This window comes from Amborella trichopoda, chromosome 9, assembly GCF_054954075.1.
Source record: "Amborella trichopoda isolate Santa Cruz 75 chromosome 9, AtrichopodaSantaCruz75HAP2 v2.0, whole genome shotgun sequence".
NCBI lineage: Eukaryota > Viridiplantae > Streptophyta > Magnoliopsida > Amborellales > Amborellaceae > Amborella > Amborella trichopoda.
The window spans coordinates 49,589,986-49,612,867 of NC_142344.1; the positions used below are offsets into that span (position 1 = coordinate 49,589,986).

Below are 22,882 nucleotides of genomic sequence, written 5' to 3' on the forward strand. Positions count from 1 at the left end.
AATAGTTGTTGAAAATTATTGTTTCAGTACATAAAATATTTATGATGACCTAAAAAATTATTTTCATCTCTAATTATAAAAATTTGAAGCTTTTAAAATAGTGTAGATCAAGCAAATAGATAAACACTTGAAACTTGACATTCAAGATAATACGCTGCAAGATGCACCATTTTTAAGACTTGAGGTCCTTTTTTTTTTTTTTTATATCCATGTATCTTAAGGTCAAGATGATCAGATTTGAGATTTTTTCGGCATCAAAATTTCTTCCAGTGAATTTTTGAGGTGCACCTTAATTGAATTGTTTAGGGCCTCAACCCTATATAATATTTTTTCTTTATAGTTTGGAAAGTATTCAAAGAGACTATTTGTCACGACCCCGCACCCTGCCCCCTACCCTTCCCAACCGGAGGATGACGGAGTGCGGGATCACGACCGAAGGTCGAGGACGTCCCTTAGGTGGGAGTGGCATCAACACGTGTTATAATTGCGAAATCAAATCAAACTATGAATAAATAAAAAAAGACGCATAAAACACATGGCCACAAACAGAGCAAAATTGAAACCATTTATACAGATCCAGTCCTCAAAAATTCCTTTACAAAGGTTCAAGGCGCTACTGGCCCAACAACAAAATACAATTTATCAAAATACATTGTGGCACAGCCACCAGACACCTACAATCAAAAGATTCCTAGACAAAACTTGAGCTTCAAAGATCTGCTACCACCATCCAGCAGTCCACACGCGAGCTATCGGCTCTCACTCTACAAGGAAGGGAAACATAGGGGTATAAGCTAAAGCTTAGTAAGTAGGTCACTATTCTAGTATTCCTAACTATTAACATATATGTCATAACATAGCCGATGGATTGTCAAAGACCGTACTGGCATCAGAAAGTAGAGTCATACATCATAATATATACACTAACAGTATAAAATGAGTATTATTCAGAAGTCGAAGTATTTATTATTTCCTGGAACGACTGTTACATTGATGCTTATCTCAGTCACAGTCAGGTAGCCATACAGAGTACTTAATTTAAACATACAGAAACAAAATCAAAATCAGAAATAGAATCAGAACCAAAATCATGTACAAAATCATTTACTCTCGAAGTAGAAGTCACATTGATCAAGTTAAGCCAATCTTATAACTTGAAACTTCTACCCTCATTCGGGAGGGCAGACAATGACAAATGGAGGTCCCATTTCGTAGTGTCCTCACTCACACACCCGATCCTCAGCGCGCTTTAGGGTTTTGATAGGCTGAGGCCTTGCAAGACACGACTCTCTCCTTGCGCCTTTAGGCGAGAGGGCGTTACAGTACCATTGGAGGACCCAATGCATAGTACCCATAATAATTTGGAGGATGCGACCCACTCTGTTATTTATAGTTATCTCTCGACTCCACTCCTATCATTGGAGTCGGGACAGAATCAGAACTTACCAGCAAAACAGAATATCCACTACCAATGGATGACCTATTGCGTAGTGGTCAGAAGTCACATATATCAGGGTTCACATAACATAAACAAAATATCCACTACCAATGGATGACCCATGCGTAGTGGCCAAAAGTCACATATATCAGAGTTCATATAACAGAAACAGAATATCCACTACCAATGGAGGACCTATTGCGTAGTAGCCAGAAGTCACATATATCAGAGTTCATATAACAGAAACATAATATCCACTACCAATGGAGGACCCATTGCGTAGTGCCCAGAAGTCACATATATTAGAGTTCATATAACAGAAATTAGAATATCCACTACCAATGGAGGACCCATTGCGTAGTGGCCCGAAGTCACATATAACAGAGTTCATATATATATATATATAGCATTCATTCATTCATACTTTACTCTTTTCAAAAGGTCAAGAGCATTCAACATTTGTGGGATCATAAGCATGCTATTTAAATTAGCTTGCACAATGGATTAAGCTGTGTTTAGAAAGAGGCATCGATGCATGACATATGCATAATTCATATGCAACTTAAAATTTACTGTTGTCCTTATCAATCATGGGCATATACAAAATAAGGGATGGCACCCTAAATATGAAGGGAAATTCAATTTGCTAACTAAACAATACCTGATCAATTGAGGATTCAGCATATCGTTTTGAATAGTGACATACGTTCACAATTCGAAACATAACTTGCAATCCAGCTAGAATTTCAAAACAAATTAAACATGCAATTTTTAGTAGGCATTCAGATTTTTCAAATGGCTATAGTTTTGGAGCATATGGATCCTGTTTGGCCAGCCAAAATTCATGGCCACATAAACCAAAATTCTGAGTTTCTATAAAGTCTGTCAACAGTGGCATACTGGAGCATTCTTAAATATAACTCCTCATTTACACAAAATTTGGACAAGGTTAAAACATGAAAATCATAGAAGAGTCATGAATCTATCAAATGGTTACATTTTTGTGTCATTTGGACTTCAATAGCTCAGGCAAAGTCTTAGTACAACATGAGCAACATTTTTGGAAATTATCACAGTCTGCTAACAATGACATACATGCATAAAATCAAACATATCTTCCAAACTAGCAATAATTTCAACTGGATATAAACATCAACCTCAAAATAGACTCGGAGGTCTTTCAAATGGTGGTGATTTGAGGCCAAATAGATATCATTTACTTAGTTAAAATCTCATTAGACGAACATGTAAAATCCCTGAAAAACCACAGTACAACCATGACATCCTTTCCAAAATCATCTCCTAACTCTTAATCTATACAGGGTAACAAAATGAAACCGATTTTAACTTGAACTAGACTCACAAGAGTATCATCCCATAGAAATAGGGCCATCAAAAGGATTTCAATGCTCATTTTTATAATGCAAAAGAAGGCTAGTTTTCTGAAAAAAGCAATCACCATTTTTGCACATGCTTATACTAAACTAGGCTCAAACCATACTTTATACCTATTCTATGCTTATGGGTCTGCAAGGTAGTGATCTACTTACCTCTTTGTGTACCCAAAGGTGATCCCAAATCTCCTTCCACAGCCCCCCTTCACCAAGTTTCTCACGCTCCTCAACAATGGCACAAAAGCTAAACTTGGGCTCCAAAAACATAAAGTGTAGAGAGAAAGAGTGGTTTTGCCCTTCAAAGGTGGGGAGGTGGCTTTCTATGTTCGCCAAGTGGCCTTTGCATGGAAGGATGGTTGACATTTGGTGCATAAGGCAGCATGCAGCCAACAGGTGACCGGCTTGCTTCATGCACGGCCTTCTCTTATTTTACTCCACCGCGTGCACACTTTCCCTATCGCCTCGCACTCTCTTCCTTCTCTCCTTATCATTGTGTGCCTTCTTCCCTTATCGCTATGCGCTCTTTACCTCTATCGCCCGCGCTCTCTTCTTTCTATCCTTATCACCGCGCGCCTTCTTCCCCTATCGTCACGCTCTCTCTACCCCTATTGTTGCGTGCTCTCTCGCGTGGCACTCTCTCCCCTATCGCCGCGTGCTCTCTTCTTTCTCTCCTTATCGCCACGTGCATTCTTCCCTTATCGTCGAGCGCTCTCGACCCCTATTGTCGCGTGCTCTCTCGCGCGACACTCTCTTCCTTCTTTCTTTTGCTGCGGTGCAGTGACTTCATCATGCTCAAGAAATTTGGATCGTTACACCATTTATTTTAATACAAGAAAGTCACAATCTTTTTTGTCGATCTGATTACAAATCAGATCGATCTGATTTCAAATCGAGTGGTTGTAAATCTGCCGTAGACTAGACTCATAATTAAAGAAAAATTTCTCAAACTTTGTGGTAAGCCCCGAACTATTCAATTTGACATCTAATGGCTAGTTGCATTTCCAACCTTCTAATAAAGATAAATAATCTGATAGTATATATTCCCTTACAGTTTTCGAGATATAGCCCCAACTTCTGTGCGAGATACAAACAGACATGCACAGTACTCGTCTCATTCATCTAATTGCAAATGAATCAAAGCGCTTTTCAACTTGCATTACTGTGGCAAATTTGGCTTTTCTACAATTTGCTAGCATCTCCCTACCTACTCGATCTAACCCAGTTTAATGGACTTTTAGCAGAGTGAGGACGCTCCCAAACAGTCAGTCGTATATACCTAACAGTCGGCAGTTCCCATGCCTACTGTAGGAAAGCTAAATGCCAGTTAAGAGAACCTCCCAAATATTCTAAAGTAACCAAATATATAATATGAAACATGTCATTTAAGATGTATAGTCGAAATATTTGCAAATACCAGCAAACACTGACATGCCGGTTGCTCCAGCCTTCATAATTCTTGGTTAAGAAAATATCTTGTACATAGTACAAATGTATTGTTAGGTACTCAGTCCAAGCATCCACCATCTATGCTTATCTCGAAAGTTCGCTCTGAGTCTGCCCTTTTCTTAAGCAGGAAAGCTACTCATCTCCATTGTGGATAAACACCAACAGTGGATGTTGAGTATGAGCACACAATGCTATAATTTCACTCTGTATAGTACAGGGTCTCCCCCATAAAATAATTTGAAGCCTGCATGATAGCGCTTACAGAACTGTAGTAAAGTTTATAGGAAAATGGCAATGTGTATCTAGGTTCCTGCCTTCCAGCTTCCATAATGTATAATTACGGCTAAGGGGGGAATTTTTTTTTTTTTGCGAGAGATGATTATAATTCAAAGTATGCGCATGCACCCCACCTTTAAATTGCTTTAAAGATCACAACTGGAACTTAAAACTATAAAAATTCAAAACATCCATTCAGCTTCTTTTCGGCGGGCATTCAATCCCCATGAATAGTATAACGTTCCCATTTCTTTGTTTGATCATATATCTGCAAGATACCATTGGCAACCCATCAGTTCACAGCTATTGCAAAGCACACAGAATTTCAGATGGGAAGTAGAAAGGAATGTAACTAAACATACCTCCCATCTTGAAGCAGGGAAGATATGCTTGTTCTTCTCATACCAGTGCCTCTCTACCACCTTGCCTGCATGTGACTGCAAAAACCATTGATAGAACTGAGTTCCAAAAACCAAGCAATCCAACAATCAAAGAAACAAAGTTTGATAAACAACGCACCTCATCCTTCTCAATTGTAGCATCAGCTATTGTCCGAACATCCTCATGAACATCAAAGTGGAAAAGCTGCAAGAAAAGACACACAGGAGCCTCTATAAATAAAATTGATGGAAAGTAACTGATAGTAGACTGAGCAGGGTGAAATTTATAGATATTAATGACAGGCAGTTTCTAACAGTAAAAATAAAATAAAAATCACAAGTAGGTTTTAAACAATAATGATAAGACATTACCGGTCCACTTTTACCCCTTGCTTTGTTGATGATTAATTCGTAGAAGCTATGTTGCTGCACTTTCAAAAACCATGGCAATTAAAGCGAGTAAAGCTTTTATCAGAAGGATGATTCTCTGATTCTAAAGATCAATTACAAAGTGTTGATTAGAAAAGCAACTCACATGAGGAATGATTAGGTCCTCCTTGACATACAGTAGGTTCTCTACTGATGTTGTTCGAACCTCTCTAAATTCTGGCGCAAGCTGTTGCTGGACTGCCCTAAGAAATTCTCCTATCGTATCACCTTTACGAACCTGAAGATAACGAGGAAAGAAAGAAAAACGGACGTTCAAGATAAGCAAACTATCAGACTACAGTATACAATAATCCAATGAAGTACTGTATATTATAGTCCACTGGTGCTATCACCATCCAACGAAATGATGGACCCAACATTGTGGTCATGACCTTTTCTGGTGGTGATGAACCAAAGTCTGTGAAATGCGTTAGTCCATAGGATTGTAGCATACTTTTCTGTAGTGTAATAGCAACAAAAATAGAGGGAGGGGGGGAGAGAGAGAAAGAGTGTTAATAACTGGCCTGTATGACCCTTCTATGGCCTGTTCCATCCCAGTAACTGTATGTAATTTCCAATGGCTCATCTGAGATAAAATTCGATAAACCACTTCAGTATGAGAACAGCCAAGCTAGAAGGAAACATAAAATATCTAGCAATTGGCTGCACACGTACTTCGGATCAGTTCTTGTTCACGAAGCCACTGCTTTCGTAATCTTTCACGTTCAGCTTGCTCCTCTGCTTCCCGCTCACTGAAACATTATCCTCAACACCCCTAAGCTCACGCGTTAATTTTTCCAGGACGAAGAAAAGAAAAAGATATATATAACTTTGGCTTCAAATGCCAATGATCCCAATACCTGTCAGGCAAAAAGCTTGTTTCTACAGTTGGATCTTTGCCAAGCTTCCCATGGCCAAGCCTCATTGGTTCTTTATTCTCTGCAGCAACCAATTTACTGGAAATTAAGATAAGGAAACACTACTCATTGTGAGTGAAGCCACATCAGATTTCTGAGAAATCCATGGTGCCACATCAGATTTCTGAGAAATCCATGGTTTAAATCCTCAGAACAAATAAAATAATACTTTTGAAAGATGGTTCAATAGGTCAAGTGTTTGGCTTGTTATGATTCCCAAAAAATATTTTAAGGGTAAGATTGGATTTAAGCCCTCAAAAGTACAGGTTCGTGAGGAGCTCCATGTGACTAATGTATGACACTCAAACCCAAGAATATTAAGTTTCTTATAAGATGAACTTTCTTTGGCTGATAGGCTCATTAAATCCTAATTCATTGCTTCTTTTTTTCTCTCAACAAGGGCATCTTACAGTTTTATCAGAAACTCTTCTAACCTGAAAAGACAAGGCCATTTAATAAAAATTCCTACAAATAAGTTAACTCTACCAGTAAACATTATATGCTGGATATCAGCACTCAAAGCGCCCTCCCACGAGAAGTCTCTCCATCTCTCTACAAACCAGTGTTTTTTTTTACTGTCAAATTGACGCAGCCGAAAAATTACGAGCAGCCAACAAGTGGCAAATGCTGCTGTGCTTTAGAGAGAGAAACAAAAATTGAGAAGAAAATCGCAAGAAGAAAGCACAAATGTGTGGATCCAAGACCTCCACCACACACCACAAGAACAAAGAGAAAAGAGAAAACACACGAGAAGGCTCTCTCTCTCTCTACATGTTAACCGCTCTGGCATCAAACTGAGCCCCTGCCTGAAAATAGATACTGGGCCGTCCGAATGGACTCGGTCGAGTTCTGTACACATGGGAAAAAAGGGCAAAAGGGAAGAAAATAAATAAATAAATCAGGAAAAAACAAGAGAAAATCCAATCGCAGAGCCTCATCGCCCACATGGTGCACCTAGCATTGTATTACCACCAGTTGTCCCATCAGATCAGTCATCAATGCCCCCATAATCTCTCTCCCCTCTCTCTAACCTCTTCAAAATCACTCTCTCCTCTTTCTTTGCTTCTCATATCACCACCACCTGTTGTCCCACACATCAGCCCTCAATGCCCCCAATATCTTTCTCTCCTCTGTCCTGGTTTCTCGTATCAGCCCCCAATAGCTCTCTCTCTCCTCTAAGCTCTTCAAAATCATTCTCTCTTCTCGCACTTCGCTTCTGATATCAGCCTCCAACAGCTCTCTCTCCACTCTCTAAGAAGGAGGAGAAAGTCTCAATTAAGTTCATGGAGAATGAAAGGAGAAGAGGGGTGAAAGCTGTTCCTACTACAATTTGTGTTAATTGATTGAACTTACGACATTACCCAAATAAACTGAGTTGCAGAAGCAACTCACTTTTGGATGCCTTGATGCTTCATTTCCATCGACCTGGGAAAATTGTGAGAGAGAGAGAGAGAGAAGGTTTATTTAAGGGCCTGTTTGACAAGTGGGAGCAGGGGCGGCTGCTTCCATCATTTAGCATGGAAGGGGTGGGTTCTAAAAAGGGAGCCATTTGTGATGCAGATCAAGAGATGGATGGATTCAGCATTTTTATTCTTCTCAATTTTTAGGGGACTTAATTATTTCGTTATTTTTTATTTATGGGTGTGTTTTTATCTTTATTTTTATTAGGGTTAATTCTTAAAATAGGACTAGTCTAGGTTTCTGGGTTAGTTTGGTAAAGCTGTTTTTTTTTAAAGTAAGTGTTTTTAAGACAATAAGAGTCATGGTTTTTTGGAGGTGTGAGTCCTTTTCTCTTAGTTCGAGAAGATTACCTTTAGAGTAAGTTTATATTTAGAGTCCATTTTAAAAAGGTCTTTAAAAGGCTAAGAGGTCACGTTTGTCTTAAGAAGCTTATCTCTTGTATTAGCATGGGGTAGGAAGTTATCTTTTGGAGAGAGACGTAGGAGGGATAGATCATAGTTTGTCCATTAGAAAGGAAGGTATAGAGATTTTCGAAAGAAAAACTTTTAAAAGAAGAGTGGAAGTCTCACTCTAGGTTGGTTGGATTGGTGGAATGAAAAAACAGTTAACGTGTAGAGAGAGAGAGAGAGAGAGAGAGAATTCTCGTGTGTTTGTTTCTTCTCAAATTGTTCTTACGGTGCATGGTGGAGGTCTCGGATCCCCACATTTATGCTTTCTTCTTGCGATTTTCTTCTGAATTTTTGTTTCTCTCTAAAACGCAGCTGTATTTGCCATTTGTTGGCTGCCGATAATTTTTCAGCTGCGTCAGTTAGACAGTATAAAAAGAGCCCCATGAAATGCCACGTTCATCTTGCGGCTTCCATGGGGTTCGTTACAGCAAACACAAATGTGTTTTTTGGTAGAACTCGGAAATCGAAGCTAAATCAAACATGCCCTAAGAGAAGTGAGTTCCAAAGGAAATAGAACAGGGCCATTTCGAGGAGAGAGGGGTTTGCTTAAGAAAAGCGAGTAGTAAAGAAAGGTATCAGGGTCCAAAGGAAGAGAAAAGAGGGAGGAAGGGAGGGAGGGAGGGAGGGAGGGACGAGGGTGAGAGAGAGAGAGAGAGAGAGAGAGAGAGAGAGAGAGAGAGGCCGAGTAACTCGGCCAAGTCCGAATGGACTCAGCCGAGTTACTAAACACTGTTTTGAACAGTTGAACATTGTAGCTCAGGGATTTAAAAATATAATTTCTCAAAAAACATTGTAGCTCAGGGTATTTGACTTATTACAACAGTATCTACTAGTGCTTGTTTCTTTAATTTTTGTTGTCGGTTGATTTTCCTGGCTCTTGAATGCCTGACTTATAATATTGCCAATTCCAAACGTGGTATTGTTTAAGTTGCTCATTCATATTGTAATGTATTCCTTTTTGCGGTAAGTCCCAAAATAAAAATATCTTCCATTATTTTACATAGTCATGGATTTCTTATGAGTTTTGAGTTGTAGTTATTCAAAGGACTCTGCAACCCTAGTCATATAATTCTCGGCAATCCTTAGGACTGTCAATTCTAAGCATTCATAAATTGACTAACAAAATGAATCCAAAATGATGGGAAGGCTATGTATGCATAGTAGCAGTCAAACAGACATATGCTAGACAAGATCTAAACAGCAGTATTTGATCCAAGAAGATGCAAATTCAGGTTTTGGATGAGAATTTACAGTGCTAATGTTATTCTTATTTCTAGTTATCCTTCTATTTAACATCAAAATCCAACTGAAATGGCCACCCTGATTGAAACTGATTGAATTTATTGGACCAAAGCAATATCAAATTGGTCCCTGTAATGGCCAAGGCACTAGCTAGGTTCTCATAACAATCGTGTAAACAAACAAGTATAGCACTAGTAAATGGTTCATGAAAATGAAATTAAAACCCTTCGCTATCATTTCTGCATACGAATATAGTTTCAATGTCTTTAGAAATGAACTTACCAGATTCTTCAGTCTCCTCATCACTTCCATCTTCAATTTCATCTGCAAAAGACAATCGTGCATCTCCCTTCACTCTCCGCTTTTTTCGCTTTTGCATTTGAAGCTCCTCCTCCCTTTCAAAAGGAAGCCTCTGTTAGAACATTCTCAATATCATTTCAAGGAGAAAATAATAGCAAGTAGAATCACTATGAATGTCTCACTCTTGCTGCAATTTTTGAAGCTTCTCCTTCTCTTCCTCTTCAATTTTGTTTCGAATGTTAACACGCTGTGGAGCAATTCAAAGAAGGCAAGCACATCAGTCTCCAGAATATGAAAGAAAAAATAAAGACACAAAATAATTTGCAAGACCAGCTTACCTTCTCAACATACTGTTCTCTGGTGACAAGACCAACAGTCTCTTTTTTGAATGCAGTCTCAAGAATCTGAAAGTTATTCACATCCATAAATGCTTCAAAATCATTGCATTTAGCAATAGAATATTGTTCATGAAAGGAATAAACAACACAGCCACATATATACATCTGTAGTAACATAGATTACATAATGCAAAATAATGCCCTAGCCTAAGATTCAAACTTTATTAAATTTTGATGAAGTTATATGACATAGTATTAAGTTGCCAGGGATCTTAGGATAGAAAATCCAAGTATATACTATCTGTTTGTCACAGCAAACAGATAGTATTAGTTAGTTGCTGTTGATGGAATGTGGCAATTAGATCAATGGATAGTTAGTTGTAAAACAGAACAGATGATTCAGAATATATTTTAGGGCTGGGTGGACTAGTGAGAACATTACTCATTGGACACTTCGTTCATTGGTGAATAAAAATATGGAATCTTCAGAGTAGCTCTGTAGAGAGGTTGAGAGCAGTGGAGCTCATAACAGAGAAGCAAACTACTAATGGGGTGATTGAAATAAGAAGTTGATGAGATGTAAAAAGGGTCAGGATACAGCAAGGAGTTTTCATGTTCATGAATGCTTAGTTTCCAAGACATACAACGCAGCCAAAGGGAGATTATGGAGAGGAAAGCACAGGATTAAATTGCAACCAAAACCATGAAATACATTAAGAAATATGTTCAGCTTGATATGCAGTGCATAGCCCACTTGTCTATCCCTTCAGAATGCACGTGGTTAGAAAACCAAGTCATGCCCAATATTCAACACCAAAACATGAATTTTAAGCCATTTTGTCCCTCTAGATATCTGGTATATCAATTTATGTACTTTTGATATTATCCATCAAAAAACAAAGCAAAAGATGTCCTTTTGATGGTGGAATGCAATGAAAAATGACGATAAGGAATACAGGAAAGGCTCAATAAAGTCATCCCTAAACAATGGAGAAAGAAAAAAATAATGGAATGTGGGACCTAAAGAGCAAAATATAACAAATTCAGCTCCAAACACTCCATCTAAACAGCTAGATATTTTTTCTAAATCTTCTTTGTTCATGCACACCAGACGTCAAGTATATGTGCTACCTTGAGAACATCAGGGTGAGGATTATCAGCTTAGAGGCATTTAATTTTTAGTTTTATCATATATGGTAACAAATTGTCACATGTCAAATGATTTTTAGTTCAGTTTTAAGCCTTTGATGCAAGAGCTATGGCCATCTGTACAGGTTGATAACTTGATAATGGATTTTTTTCTTGTACAGTTGTATTTGGTTCATGCTTTGCATTTATTGTGTAACACTACTGAGAAGATCATACACAGTTCTTCTCTTTCCTGTTAAAATACATAAATAAACATACAAACATATCTAGATACCTAGGTAAGATAAATGTTCAGGCTATATTAAGATATCTTATCTTCAGTTAAAAACTTTATTGTTTCCCAGTATTTCCAGAGAAAAGCAGCACCACAGTTTCTCAAACTTAGCAGAATCGGTCACGTAATGACCACCAGTGAATTAAAACGAGGACTCGCGCTCAGCCTCACCAGGGTCTCGAGCCCAAGTCATATTGTCCAACTCGAATGAGTCCTGGTTCATACAGGCCAGGTTTTAAGATAAAAAATACAAAAATGGGGAAGACTTGGGGTGATTCCATGGGCTCACATGGAATCGCCAGGGTCCGGATCAGGGTCAATTGCCGAGAATCATTGATGGCCATATTTATAAACTTAACCAACATAAACAGAAAGGTGAAACTTCTCCAAAACACAAAAATAAAAGAAAGGCCAAAAAAATCGACAATACTGGAAGAAGGGGCAAATGAAGATGTGGAATTAGGGATGCATTATCCATCACAAGCCAAAAATCCCATTTTTCATAGTCATGCAAAATTTCAGGATTTTAACAATACAAGGGAAATACTGATTAACAGATGCTTAAATGAACCCAAAAGGGTTTCATCAGAAAATAAATTGGATGAAGAAAGAGAGAGAGGAGTTCAGGGTTTGAGAGAGTGAAAGATTTTAGGGTTTCTATAGAGAGGGAACCTCAGAAGTTCCAGAGCCGAATTGGAGGAGGCCAGTTTGGCCACCTGCTGAAGCGGACTTGTTCTTGAGCTCCTGGATTCGCCTTCGCTCCACTTCCCTCTGCTTCTCAAGCCTCCTTATTCTCACTGCGTCTTGGGCTGTGCCCACATATCCATCCCCCATTCCAGACATCTTCCCTACCCCTTCTCTCTCTCTTGCTGATTTAGCAGGGCTTTCTCTCTATCCTTAATTCCACCTCTTCGTTTGCCTCTTCTTCGAGTATTGTCGATTTTTTCCTTTTCTGTTTAAGTTGGATAGGTTTATAAATATGGCCAGCAATGATTCTCGGCAATCGACCCTGATCCGGACCCTGGCGATTCTCCCCATTTTTTTATTTTTTATCTTAAAATCTGCCTCTACGACCCACGAGTCATTCGAGTTGGACGAGATGACTTGGGCTCGGGATCCTGTTGAGGCTGTGAAACAAAAAGATCAGGGAGATCTTTCAAGATTTTCACGCAAGGTAAAAAGGGAGACGTGGGCTGCTGAATGTCTTAGAGCTAGCATCATTTTATCCACAACCAAAGTCATTGAGGTGAGATAGTCCTCACAATACGCTATCTAAATCAATCGCAGTTGTTTTATCTGAACGGTCAGATTCAAAAGAGAGGTTAGACCAAAAATAATATATCTTATTCGTATTTGACGCACGTGTTAAAGAACAAAAATCCAAATTTGATAAAAAATCACATAAAATTATAAATTGTACTCATTGAAATTAAGATTGGCCATTATTTCTGCTGTAGCTTTGAGAATAAATTTATTCAAAATGTGAGGCATATTAAAATTTAGGAGAATTTTATAAACTTTAAGAAGATTTATAAATGTACCTAACTTGTCAACTATTCAACATTAATACATTTTCGACTATTAGCTCTCAATCATGTCGACATTTTGATTGGTATTTTTTAAATTAAATCAAAAGAAATAAGTAAAATATTCAATAGTTCATATTATAGGTGTGTATTTTTGTAAATTTTTGGTAAACATACTATTTTCCCCTTGAGATTGTAAATTTTCATTTAAAAACTACTTTAGGATTATTCAAGAGGTTTGGTATTGGAGCTCCACATATGGTTCAGACCAGTGGTTTTGAAAAACGGATCAGTACCTCGGATCGGGCACCTCAAAAGTCCATCCGGATCGGTGAATCGACGATCCAGATCGATAATTGATCGAATCGATTGGATTAAGCCCTAAAAAAAATTTAAAAAAATTATTAAAATTCATTATAAATATTTCTTTTAAGAATCCAATAAGAAATGAGGGTACTACATGATTAACTGTCCTTTTTTTCATCAATATGCGAATAGTGAGATGTTTTTTCCAGGTATAAACTTATGTTAAACATTAAATTTACATCACACAAAAGAAAAATCATAGAATTATCATGGATGAAGTATACAATTATACATGGACTAAAATAAAAAATGGATTAAATCAATGAAAAATGGCCACCAAAATCTCGAATTGACGGAAAACCCTAATCCGCTAAAACCCTAATACTTGTTGTATTACCTTTTTTTTTTTTGGCAAGAAATACTTGTTATATTACCTTTTTATTTTTTTGACAAAAACTCTTTATTTTTATTTTTTTTACAAGAAATACTTGTTGTATTACCTTTTCTTTTTTTTTTTCTTTGATAATAATGTTTTTTTTTTTTTGACAACAAATAATTATTATATTACCTTTTATTTTTCTTGTGGCGGGAGAATTTGAACCAAGGACCTGTGATAACCAAGTAAGCCCACAACGCCACTTCTACCACTATCCACGTGATATAAAAATATTATACTATATTACCTTTTCAAGCCAAGTACGACTCTCAAATCCCACATCGCAAAATCGAAAAGAGATTGAGTTCTATGAATGTTTCCTTGGTACCACATGAGGATGCATGTGAAGTCAGGCAGCATGCGACTTTTTGCTCAGGGACATGTGGCGCTGAGTCCTTGTGGCGAGTCACCGTGTCACTGTCGGTCACTGTACCTCGCCGTGTCACTGTTGGTCATTGTACCTCGCCTTGTTACTGGCGACTGGTTGTTTCAGCTCTGGAAGAGACCGATTTATTTTTGGTATTTCGCAAGGTTTCGGCTCTAGAACTGCCCGATTTTCGAAATTTCTTTCGGTATTTCGCAAGAATTTGTTTCAGCTCTGCTCGATTTTCGGTATTTCGCAAGAATTCGTTTCAGCTAGATTTTCAGTATTTCGCAAGAATTCGTTTCAGCTCTAGAACCGGTAGATTTCCAATATTTCGCAAGAATCGGCACGGGTTGCCAATTCTCGTGTCCCCGGGTAATTTTGAGTCAACTCGCCATTTTTTAAACCAAGTTAAGACAAAAGTGGAATTTAAAGAGAAGTATTTAATTACTTGCTTTAGGAATCATGGGGTGTCATAGTATTGGATCACAATGTGGCCTTCTCACTAAATCAAACAAAACTAATCTCAATGTTTTACAATAATTTATGCATACTTAAATAAAAAAAATTTCATTTTATTTTTAATTAGTTTGTGATGTGAAAGAACAATTAGATTTTTCAACTATTTGTATTCATTTCCTAAAATTTAAAAATAAAAAATTTCCTATTTTATGACTCTTTAAATTAAGATTGTTTTAGTTGTTTTTAACCAAGTTGTTCCACCATACAATTTGATTTTCTAGAAAATTGTAAATTATCATGAGTAAAAGATAGTTCCCTAATTAAATATACATTAACTCTTACTTTTTTAGAAAACTCATTTTTGCTATGCAAGTTTATTCTTTTACCTAAAAAGTAACATTATTAAAATTACTTATAAGTAAAGATTTTACCTAATTTTTATTATAAATGTTGTAATTCTATTTGTTTATTTTACATGTATTAAACCATAATGTAGACGCTCCTCCAAATTGAAGTTTATCTTGAGTTCTAAATGCTAAAGCACTCAATCCCAATACACCATAGGATACATTGGATCATAATAGCCCAAAATCTTCACAAATATAGTTAGAAATCCCATACATCCTAAGTTAAGAAGCCAAATTACCGAAATTAGGTAGGTTTTACACTCAAAAGGAATGTTTGGTCTTTCTACAAAAGATAGACATACGAAACCCTAGCCTCCAAACCTTAATCCTGGTTCCAAATCTGAAACCCTAACCGTAGCCTTGGGCCAGTGAAACCCTAGATTTATGACCATGTTCCAGCCAACCTCAGACAAAGAAAGCACTATTTTTGGCTAATCAAAAGCCCTAAATTTTAATTCCAAGGCACCCCGCTTCCCCGGAGTGAAGTCAACTAACTGGATCTGCAACCTCAATCGATCAAGGAGCAAACTCAATCTTCACCATCTAAGCAGGTATATTCCTTCTTTTTATTTTGTTTTTTTCATTATTTTCTTTAGTTTATACTATTGTTTATTTCCTTAGAAAAATCTATTATAAATTTGTTTTTCCGAATTTCACACAAACCTAAGCAGGCTCGGTTTAAGTTGATCTACTCATAAACTGTAACTTGATGGAACCCACCTCTTTCGATGCTTTAGAATATACTTTTGGATATGATCTCAGATGGATCAGACTTTGAGTAATATGATCAATCTCGAAATTGTGTCTAAACACATGAGTGAGGATACAATATGTGGAATTCATTTAGATGAGATATTTAACAAACGAAGGAGATTAGCGTAGGCAGCTTACTAAGTTTTACTAAGTTAGGGTGATGTAATGAGAAATTAAGGTTAGAAAAATGAAAACTTTAATCATACATGAGTCAGAAAGATTGAATCTCAAAATTTTATATTTAAAACTATTGGAGATAACTTTGTCTCTTTCACAAATCAAAAGATAATTTTGTCTCTTTCTCTATCATGAATATTGAGACTGCAAAAGAATTTGGACATTCTCTTTTTTACTTGTATTTTTTTTTTTCCTGGCATGTATAAAGTATGTACATTTGTTTGGTCCTAAAAGTACTCCTGAATAAAGCTTTACTCCATGTTAAACCTCGAGAATCTTGAGAGAGGATTTAAACGATGGAAACTAATATCTTATCATTATACAACTCAATGTCTTAGCACAATTAATATTGACCAAGATTGCAGAAGAAAAAATATCGCATAAGCTACGTAATCATAGTCACAACCATAAAATATATTTTCTTTTCTTGATTTAATATTTCATTAACTGCTGAAAATGAAACAAAGTTCATCAAAATCCAAAATCTAATGAACCGAATAATTCATCTCAAATACAAATTTTCAAATTAACGAGTCTTTGACGCCTGAATATTCAACTGACCGATTAGTTTTTTATAGCATACTTTATTTTTCTTTGACACGGTTCGACAATGATAAAAAGGAGCGGTTTTTGCTATATATTCAACTATGTGACATTTTCATCTTCATAGGGCTATGATAACCATGTGGATCATATTTCATAGGAGACAGGTTATAGAAGTGCAGTTAGGATTGATGTTAGAGAGAGAGGTAGAACAATTACCCTAAACAACTATGTTACAGTTGATAAATTGGCTAGAATAGGAATACTTGTAGAGTAAAAAAATTAATGGCAAAAATTAATATGCACGAATTAGCTTAGTTGCACAACTTTTAATAAATACAAATATTGCATACCAAATATTCAGCTATATTTCAATATTTTTTCTTAGTTTCAATGAGATTCAACTTCATTAGTTTTCAAAATTTCAACTATTTTTATTGTTAATTATTTTCACTTTCCAGAAATTATTAAAGAAAATTGTTAGTCATTTTCTTTGCTATTATATTCTTAAATTTCTTCCTTTCTAGTTGTAAAAAAAAACATTATAAAAGAAGTAGATTAATCATATACAATATTTAGTAAGCTCAATTTGTAGCTAAAATCATATGCAATAAGAATCACCAATATATAGATATTTTATTTTATACGAGTTTTATAAATAATCAATTCGTATCATATGTAATCTATTTTATGACATCCTAAACCAAATGCAGCGCGCGCACAGTTCGCTATAAAGAAAATCAGACCAGATGCGCCTAAAAAACAAAGCATCTAACCCAAGAATGGATAGTATGTAGAGTACCTACATGTTTTCAAACCAGAAACTGAAAATCAATGGCACCCCAAACAGCCCCATGTCAAAAAGGGTCACCCTTTAGTTTCAAGTTTCAAGCAATATTGTACAATCGTTTGGTGTTGACCTCTTGTCGGTCCGGTCCGGTCATAGTTAGTAGTTAGTCAGTGGGAATAAAAACTTAGAGCACTAGCTATAAGGTTCAAGTGAGGCTACAACCATGGCCTCAATTCCATTATTCAAGGAGTTGTTAGCTGAACTTGGTATAGGTATTACATACTATGCGCTTTCCTATTTGAACTTCGTCAAACAACAACAATAACATAGTTTCCGCATTCAAATACTAATAATAATAAAAAATAATAATAATAACAAATTCATAAGAACTATAACATTAAAGAAACAACAAATTCATATAAAAATAAAGAAAATAAAGAATATTAATAACATGAAAGCGGTGAAGTACATGGTCTTCTCTCTTCTCAAGAGAGAAGACGATCTCCTCCACAAACTTTCATGAAAACAAAAACATCCTCTTTCTTTGTCACTCTCTTTCAGTAGAATACACAAAGCTTTTCCTCCAAACTTTCAGTGTCTATTGTATTGACGTCCACCTATGAGAACTCTACCCATCTCCTTGCTAGAGTAAGAATCTAAACAAACATGCACAATCTTGCAAGAGTAAGAATCTAACCAAACATGCACAATCTGTGCTCTTGTCAAATTTATCACTGATCAATCGCTCAGTGATGTCCTCATAGACTTGTTCATCTCCACCCCGAAACCTCGTCTTCAATCCCTAACAAGCAACATTTGCGCTCTCTAATTTATCAATTACCACTATATTGATCATACCCCAGCTTCACCTATATACCATGTACTCGAGCATCTTGACATCCTAACGCCATGAAGATAGTGGAAGGGGTAGATCGGAAGATAGTGGGAGGGGTAGATCCGATCCTAACGCCCATAAAGATAAGGGGTAGATCCGATCCTAACCCATGAAGATAGTGGAAGGGAGATAAGGAGTAGATCCGATCCTAACGCATATGAAGATGGTGGAAGGGGTTGATCGGAAGATAGTGGGTGGGGTAGATTGGGTGTAGATCGTTCTAAAAATAATTAATAGTTTTTTAATGCGTCACCGTTAGTAAATTCCTCTTACACTTGTTCATCTCCACCCAGAAACCTCTTTAACCAGAGTCTTCAATCCATAACATCCACCCCGAAATCTCTTTGACCAGAGTCTTCAATCCATAACAAGCAACATTTGCGCTCTCTAATTTATCAATTACCACTGTATTGATCATATTCGAGCTTCACCTGTATACCATGATCATACTTGAACATCTTGACATCGTGCCTGAACCTAACGAGCATGAAGATGGTAGAAGGGGTAGATCGGAAGATAGTGGGAGGGTAGATCGGGTGTAGATCGTTTTAAAAATAATTAATAGTTTTTTAATGCGTCACAGATTTTGTATTCCTCAGTGACAATAAAAACCTAGACCATTAGCTAAACTCAAGTGGCGCTAACACCATGACCTCAACCCCATTTTGAGGCCAAGGAGTTGTTAGTTCAACTTGGTATAGGTGTTATATACGCTACGCATTTCTATTTCAACCCCATTTTGAGGTCAAGGAGTTGTTAGTTCAACTTGGTATAGGTGTTATATACGCTACGCATTTCTATTTGAACTTTGTTAAACAACAAAAATAACACAGTTTCCACGTTCAAATAACAATAATAACCCATAATAACAAATACATAGGTACTATAATATGAAAGAAACAACAAATTCTTATAAAAAAATACAAGAACAATAATAACATGAAAGAGGTGAAGTACATGGTCTTCTCTTTCTCAAGAGAAGAGAATCTCCCACACAAACTTCCATGAAAAACAAAAACATCCTCTATCTCTTTCTATCTCTGTTACAAAATACATAATGTCTCTGTCCACAAACCTCTTTCTCATGATACCTCTCTCTCTAGGTCTATTGTATTAGTGCCCACCATGAGAACTCTACCCAACTCACTCCTAGTCCTTGCTAAGATAAGAGTCTAAGCAAGCATACACAATTTGTGCTCTTTTTGAGTGATATCCTCTTACAGTGTTCATCTCGAACCCAAAACTTCTGTCTATTGTATTGGTGTCCACCATGAGAACTCTACCCAACTCATTCCTTGATTTAGATAAGAGTCTAAGCAAGCATACACAATCTGTGCTCTTTTTAAAAATAAGAGTCTAAACAAGCACATACAATCTGTGCTCTTTCTAAGTGATATCCTCTTACACTTATTCATCTCCAACCCAAAACCTCTTTAATATATAGTAATAGGTTAAATCTGTTAAACTTTCATTAGGTAGTTCAAAATACATATCATTATCTTAATTTTATTTTATTTTTCTATAAATCGGATCGTGATGAAATATTGAGCATGTGTACTAAAAAAAGCATAAAAGAAAAAGATATAAAACAAATATTTTCAAAAATATCCTTGAAAAATGATATGGATGATTTGGTTATTTTCAATTCTAGAAAGAGTTGTTTTTATATTTTTATATGCTGCATGATGGTGTCAAGTATATATGCCCAAAATTTCATCACAATCTGATTTCTAGAAAAAAGATTGAAATTTAAATAATGACATATATTTTGAACTATCTGATAAAGATCTGACAGCTATGATATCACATATATTACCATTCATTATAGGTGCCACCTTTTAGTAGCTTTTTATTTAGGACCCGGTTTCTATGCGGCCAAGCCTGCATATGTAGAAATGTGGGCCTCTTAATAAATCTATTTTTGAGATGGATTTTAAAAGTAATCTCTAACTTGGAGATCATGAATATGAAAAAATAAATAAATTTTTAAAACTAAAAATAACAATCGTAGTAACGAAACATTTGGACCGTTAAGTTCCATTGTTTTAGATGGAATACCTACTTGCATCCATCTTTAAGATGGATGCTTAAACTTTTTGTGACCTTTTTTGGGGAAGATGGATGCTTTAAATTTTTTGTGACCTTATTTGGGGTTGGCGAATGGATGATTAGGGGGCGGATGCCTCGACATAACGTCCCACCCTCTAGTTTGATAAGTAACCTATAAATAAAAGAGCTAACCCTAATCTTATTTGCTCATTTGTGGGTTATTGGATGGTTTGGTGAGAAAAAAAATAGTTTTCATGATGAATACCATTTTCTCTGTTCTGTTTTCGTCTTGGTTTTTGTGAGTTGACATTCCCATAATAGCAATATTAATTTATTGGTTTTTTGTTTTGGTGCATAATTTCTTTTCTTTTTTTTTCTTTTATTTTGGTAAATAATTTATTGATTTCTTGGTTTGTACTTAGGTGAATAATAGCCGTAGCCAGTATTTTAAAACCTAAATTAACGGCGGTGGATCATCCACCTCAAAAATAATGTTAGGGATTAATAATTTTGACCAATGTTTTTTACTCTCTACACTGACATTTTTTACCTTTAACAAAATATCATGCAAATAATAATCTCACTAATATATAGTTTATATTTGTAGGTGTTGGGCATATCAACTTGCCAAACGCTTTGCATGTCTTTGACTATTGACTAATTTGGAATACAGGCTTTTAATATGACAAACTTTAGAATAATATATTTCTATTGTGATAAGTTTTCACTTTTTTTTTCGTACGATATATTTTTCAAGCGTCTCTATATAACTTTCAGCTTGTGAGGCTTAAATTAAAAAATCAGGGAAAAATTGGAGAAAAGCTGATTTAGTGAACTAGAAAGGTTGAGTGATTATATTGGATGATATAAGTGATTTTTTTATTAGAACGACATTTTTTTTATCATGTGGTATTTATTATTTTTATTATATTGTATAATTTATTATTGAATGATATTTTTCTTGCGCTGATTTCTAAATGAGTATAGAGTTAGTTAAGATTTATATTTAAAGAGAAATTAGTTTTTTTAAAAAAAATTTGTTATATATAGTCCTATTTTACAGCTTTGAGTATTTATGTGTGGTAATTTTTTTAATGACTTTTGTGTGAGGAAATATTTTTAGAAGATTAATTCAAGAACATATCTATTTCATTGATTATTGTGCTCTATCTATATTATTCACTATTTTTTGTTTTAAATTGAAATTAAGTTTGTGTACTTTTTTTACACTTAATTTATTAATACCTAGGTAAAGTCAATCTCCTCTCTCTAATTTATCAACGGCCATCTCTCTGATATCCCTCTCTAATTTATCAACGGCCATGTCTCTGAGATCTCTGAGATTTGCGTATCGATTCTCCTATATACTATGAGTTCTGTATATTGATTTTCCTGTATACCATGATCTTCCTCGAGCTTATCGATTGTCTTATATACATGAGATATATATATATCGATTCTCCAGTATACTATGATTTTCATCGATTATACGGTATACCAGAGAGAAAAGAATAGAAATTGAGAGTGATGTAAATATTTATTCTAGAGTGAATGAGAAAAAGATTGAAAAAGATAATGGTTATGCAAATATTTATTTATTATAGAAAAAAAATAGAATAGGCATCAATACGACGAAAACAAACAGGTAGCAAGTGTACTGTAGTACCGTATTCTACGTGAAAGTATCCCATCTTAAAGGTGCGTTTGACCGTATTCTACATAAAAGTATCGCATCTTAAAGATGCGAGGCAATCAAACAGGTAGCAATCTGAGGCAATCAAACAGGTGGTAAGCGTACCTAAACAGGTGGCCTAAACAGGTAGAATCGTATTCTACGTGAAAGTATCTCGTCTTAAAGTTGTCTTTGATAACTGGAAGGTAAATATCTCATCTTAAGGGTGCAGTTGATAACTGGAAGGTAAATGTTCCTTGAAAATTCGTGTATTTGATAACTGGAAGGTAAATGTTTTTTGGAAATTGGAAGTTCTTCTTTGTTGAGAAGAAAAAAGTTACTATAATGTTTAGTGGAAATTGGAGAGTTTTAGGTTTCTATATTGCATAACTTCTGGAATGTTAAAGAAGTTCTAGGGTTTCAATATTTGATAACTTGTTGGAATGTAAGTTCTAATGGATTGTGTTTGATAAAGTATTGGAAGATTGGGAAATTGTGAGTATCTGTGTTTGATTAGTTGAAGAAGTTTTAGGTGTAAAATATTAAGGTTGGGACCTAGAAATTATTATTTTTTAATTACTTTTTTAGATTTTCTTTTGTTGGATAAACTATCAATTGAAAATAAAGTAATTGAAACAGTGAAAGAGAGTTTAATTGATGAGTGAGAAGCGTCATTGAGAGGAGCCTTAGACTTTGGATAGGGGATCATGGTTCATATATATATATATATATATATATATATATATATATATATAAAAGAATCCAAAACTATCAAAAGCCGAGTTTAAAAGAAAGCTGTTACTAGTCTTGGCAGAGGACGTTGATAAAATATCTACGAAAAAAGAAGAGAAAAAAGATTACAGTCCACCAAATGATGATGACTGTGTAGGAATTAATTTCTCCCCAATGAATTAAAAGACAAGGACGGTACGACTCCAAATTCACTCAGGACACGTGTTCCTAAAGCTACAGTAAAAGAAAGAGCATTATTTTCAACCAACTAAACCAC

At 35.7% G+C, this 22,882-nt stretch overlaps 1 protein-coding gene across 4 annotated transcripts; it reads right to left on the reverse strand.

Moving 5' to 3' along the window:
- Window positions 1–548: 548 nt before the first annotated feature.
- Window positions 549–12,622, reverse strand: XCT (XAP5 family protein). 4 transcript variants are annotated; one of them, XR_016040217.1, is made up of 13 exons: window positions 12,166–12,622; window positions 10,071–10,136; window positions 9,915–9,979; window positions 9,715–9,827; window positions 6,224–6,302; window positions 6,039–6,115; window positions 5,888–5,949; window positions 5,470–5,601; window positions 5,307–5,360; window positions 5,074–5,139; window positions 4,917–4,991; window positions 4,689–4,822; window positions 549–764 (listed from the first exon to the last, which is right to left on the reverse strand). XR_016040217.1 is itself a non-coding variant. In XM_006851921.4 (12 exons), the coding sequence occupies exons 1-12, from the start codon at window positions 12,334–12,336 to the stop codon at window positions 4,772–4,774; spliced, it is 1,011 nt and encodes a 336-aa protein (XP_006851983.1). In that variant the 5' UTR covers window positions 12,337–12,622; the 3' UTR covers window positions 4,236–4,771. The 4 variants fall into 4 exon arrangements, 1 of the variants encoding a protein (XP_006851983.1); XR_016040219.1 differs by having other exon boundaries at window positions 6,039–6,138; XR_016040218.1 differs by lacking the exon at window positions 549–764 and having other exon boundaries at window positions 4,236–4,822; window positions 6,039–6,138.
- Between the last annotated feature and the right edge of the window lie 10,260 nt (window positions 12,623–22,882).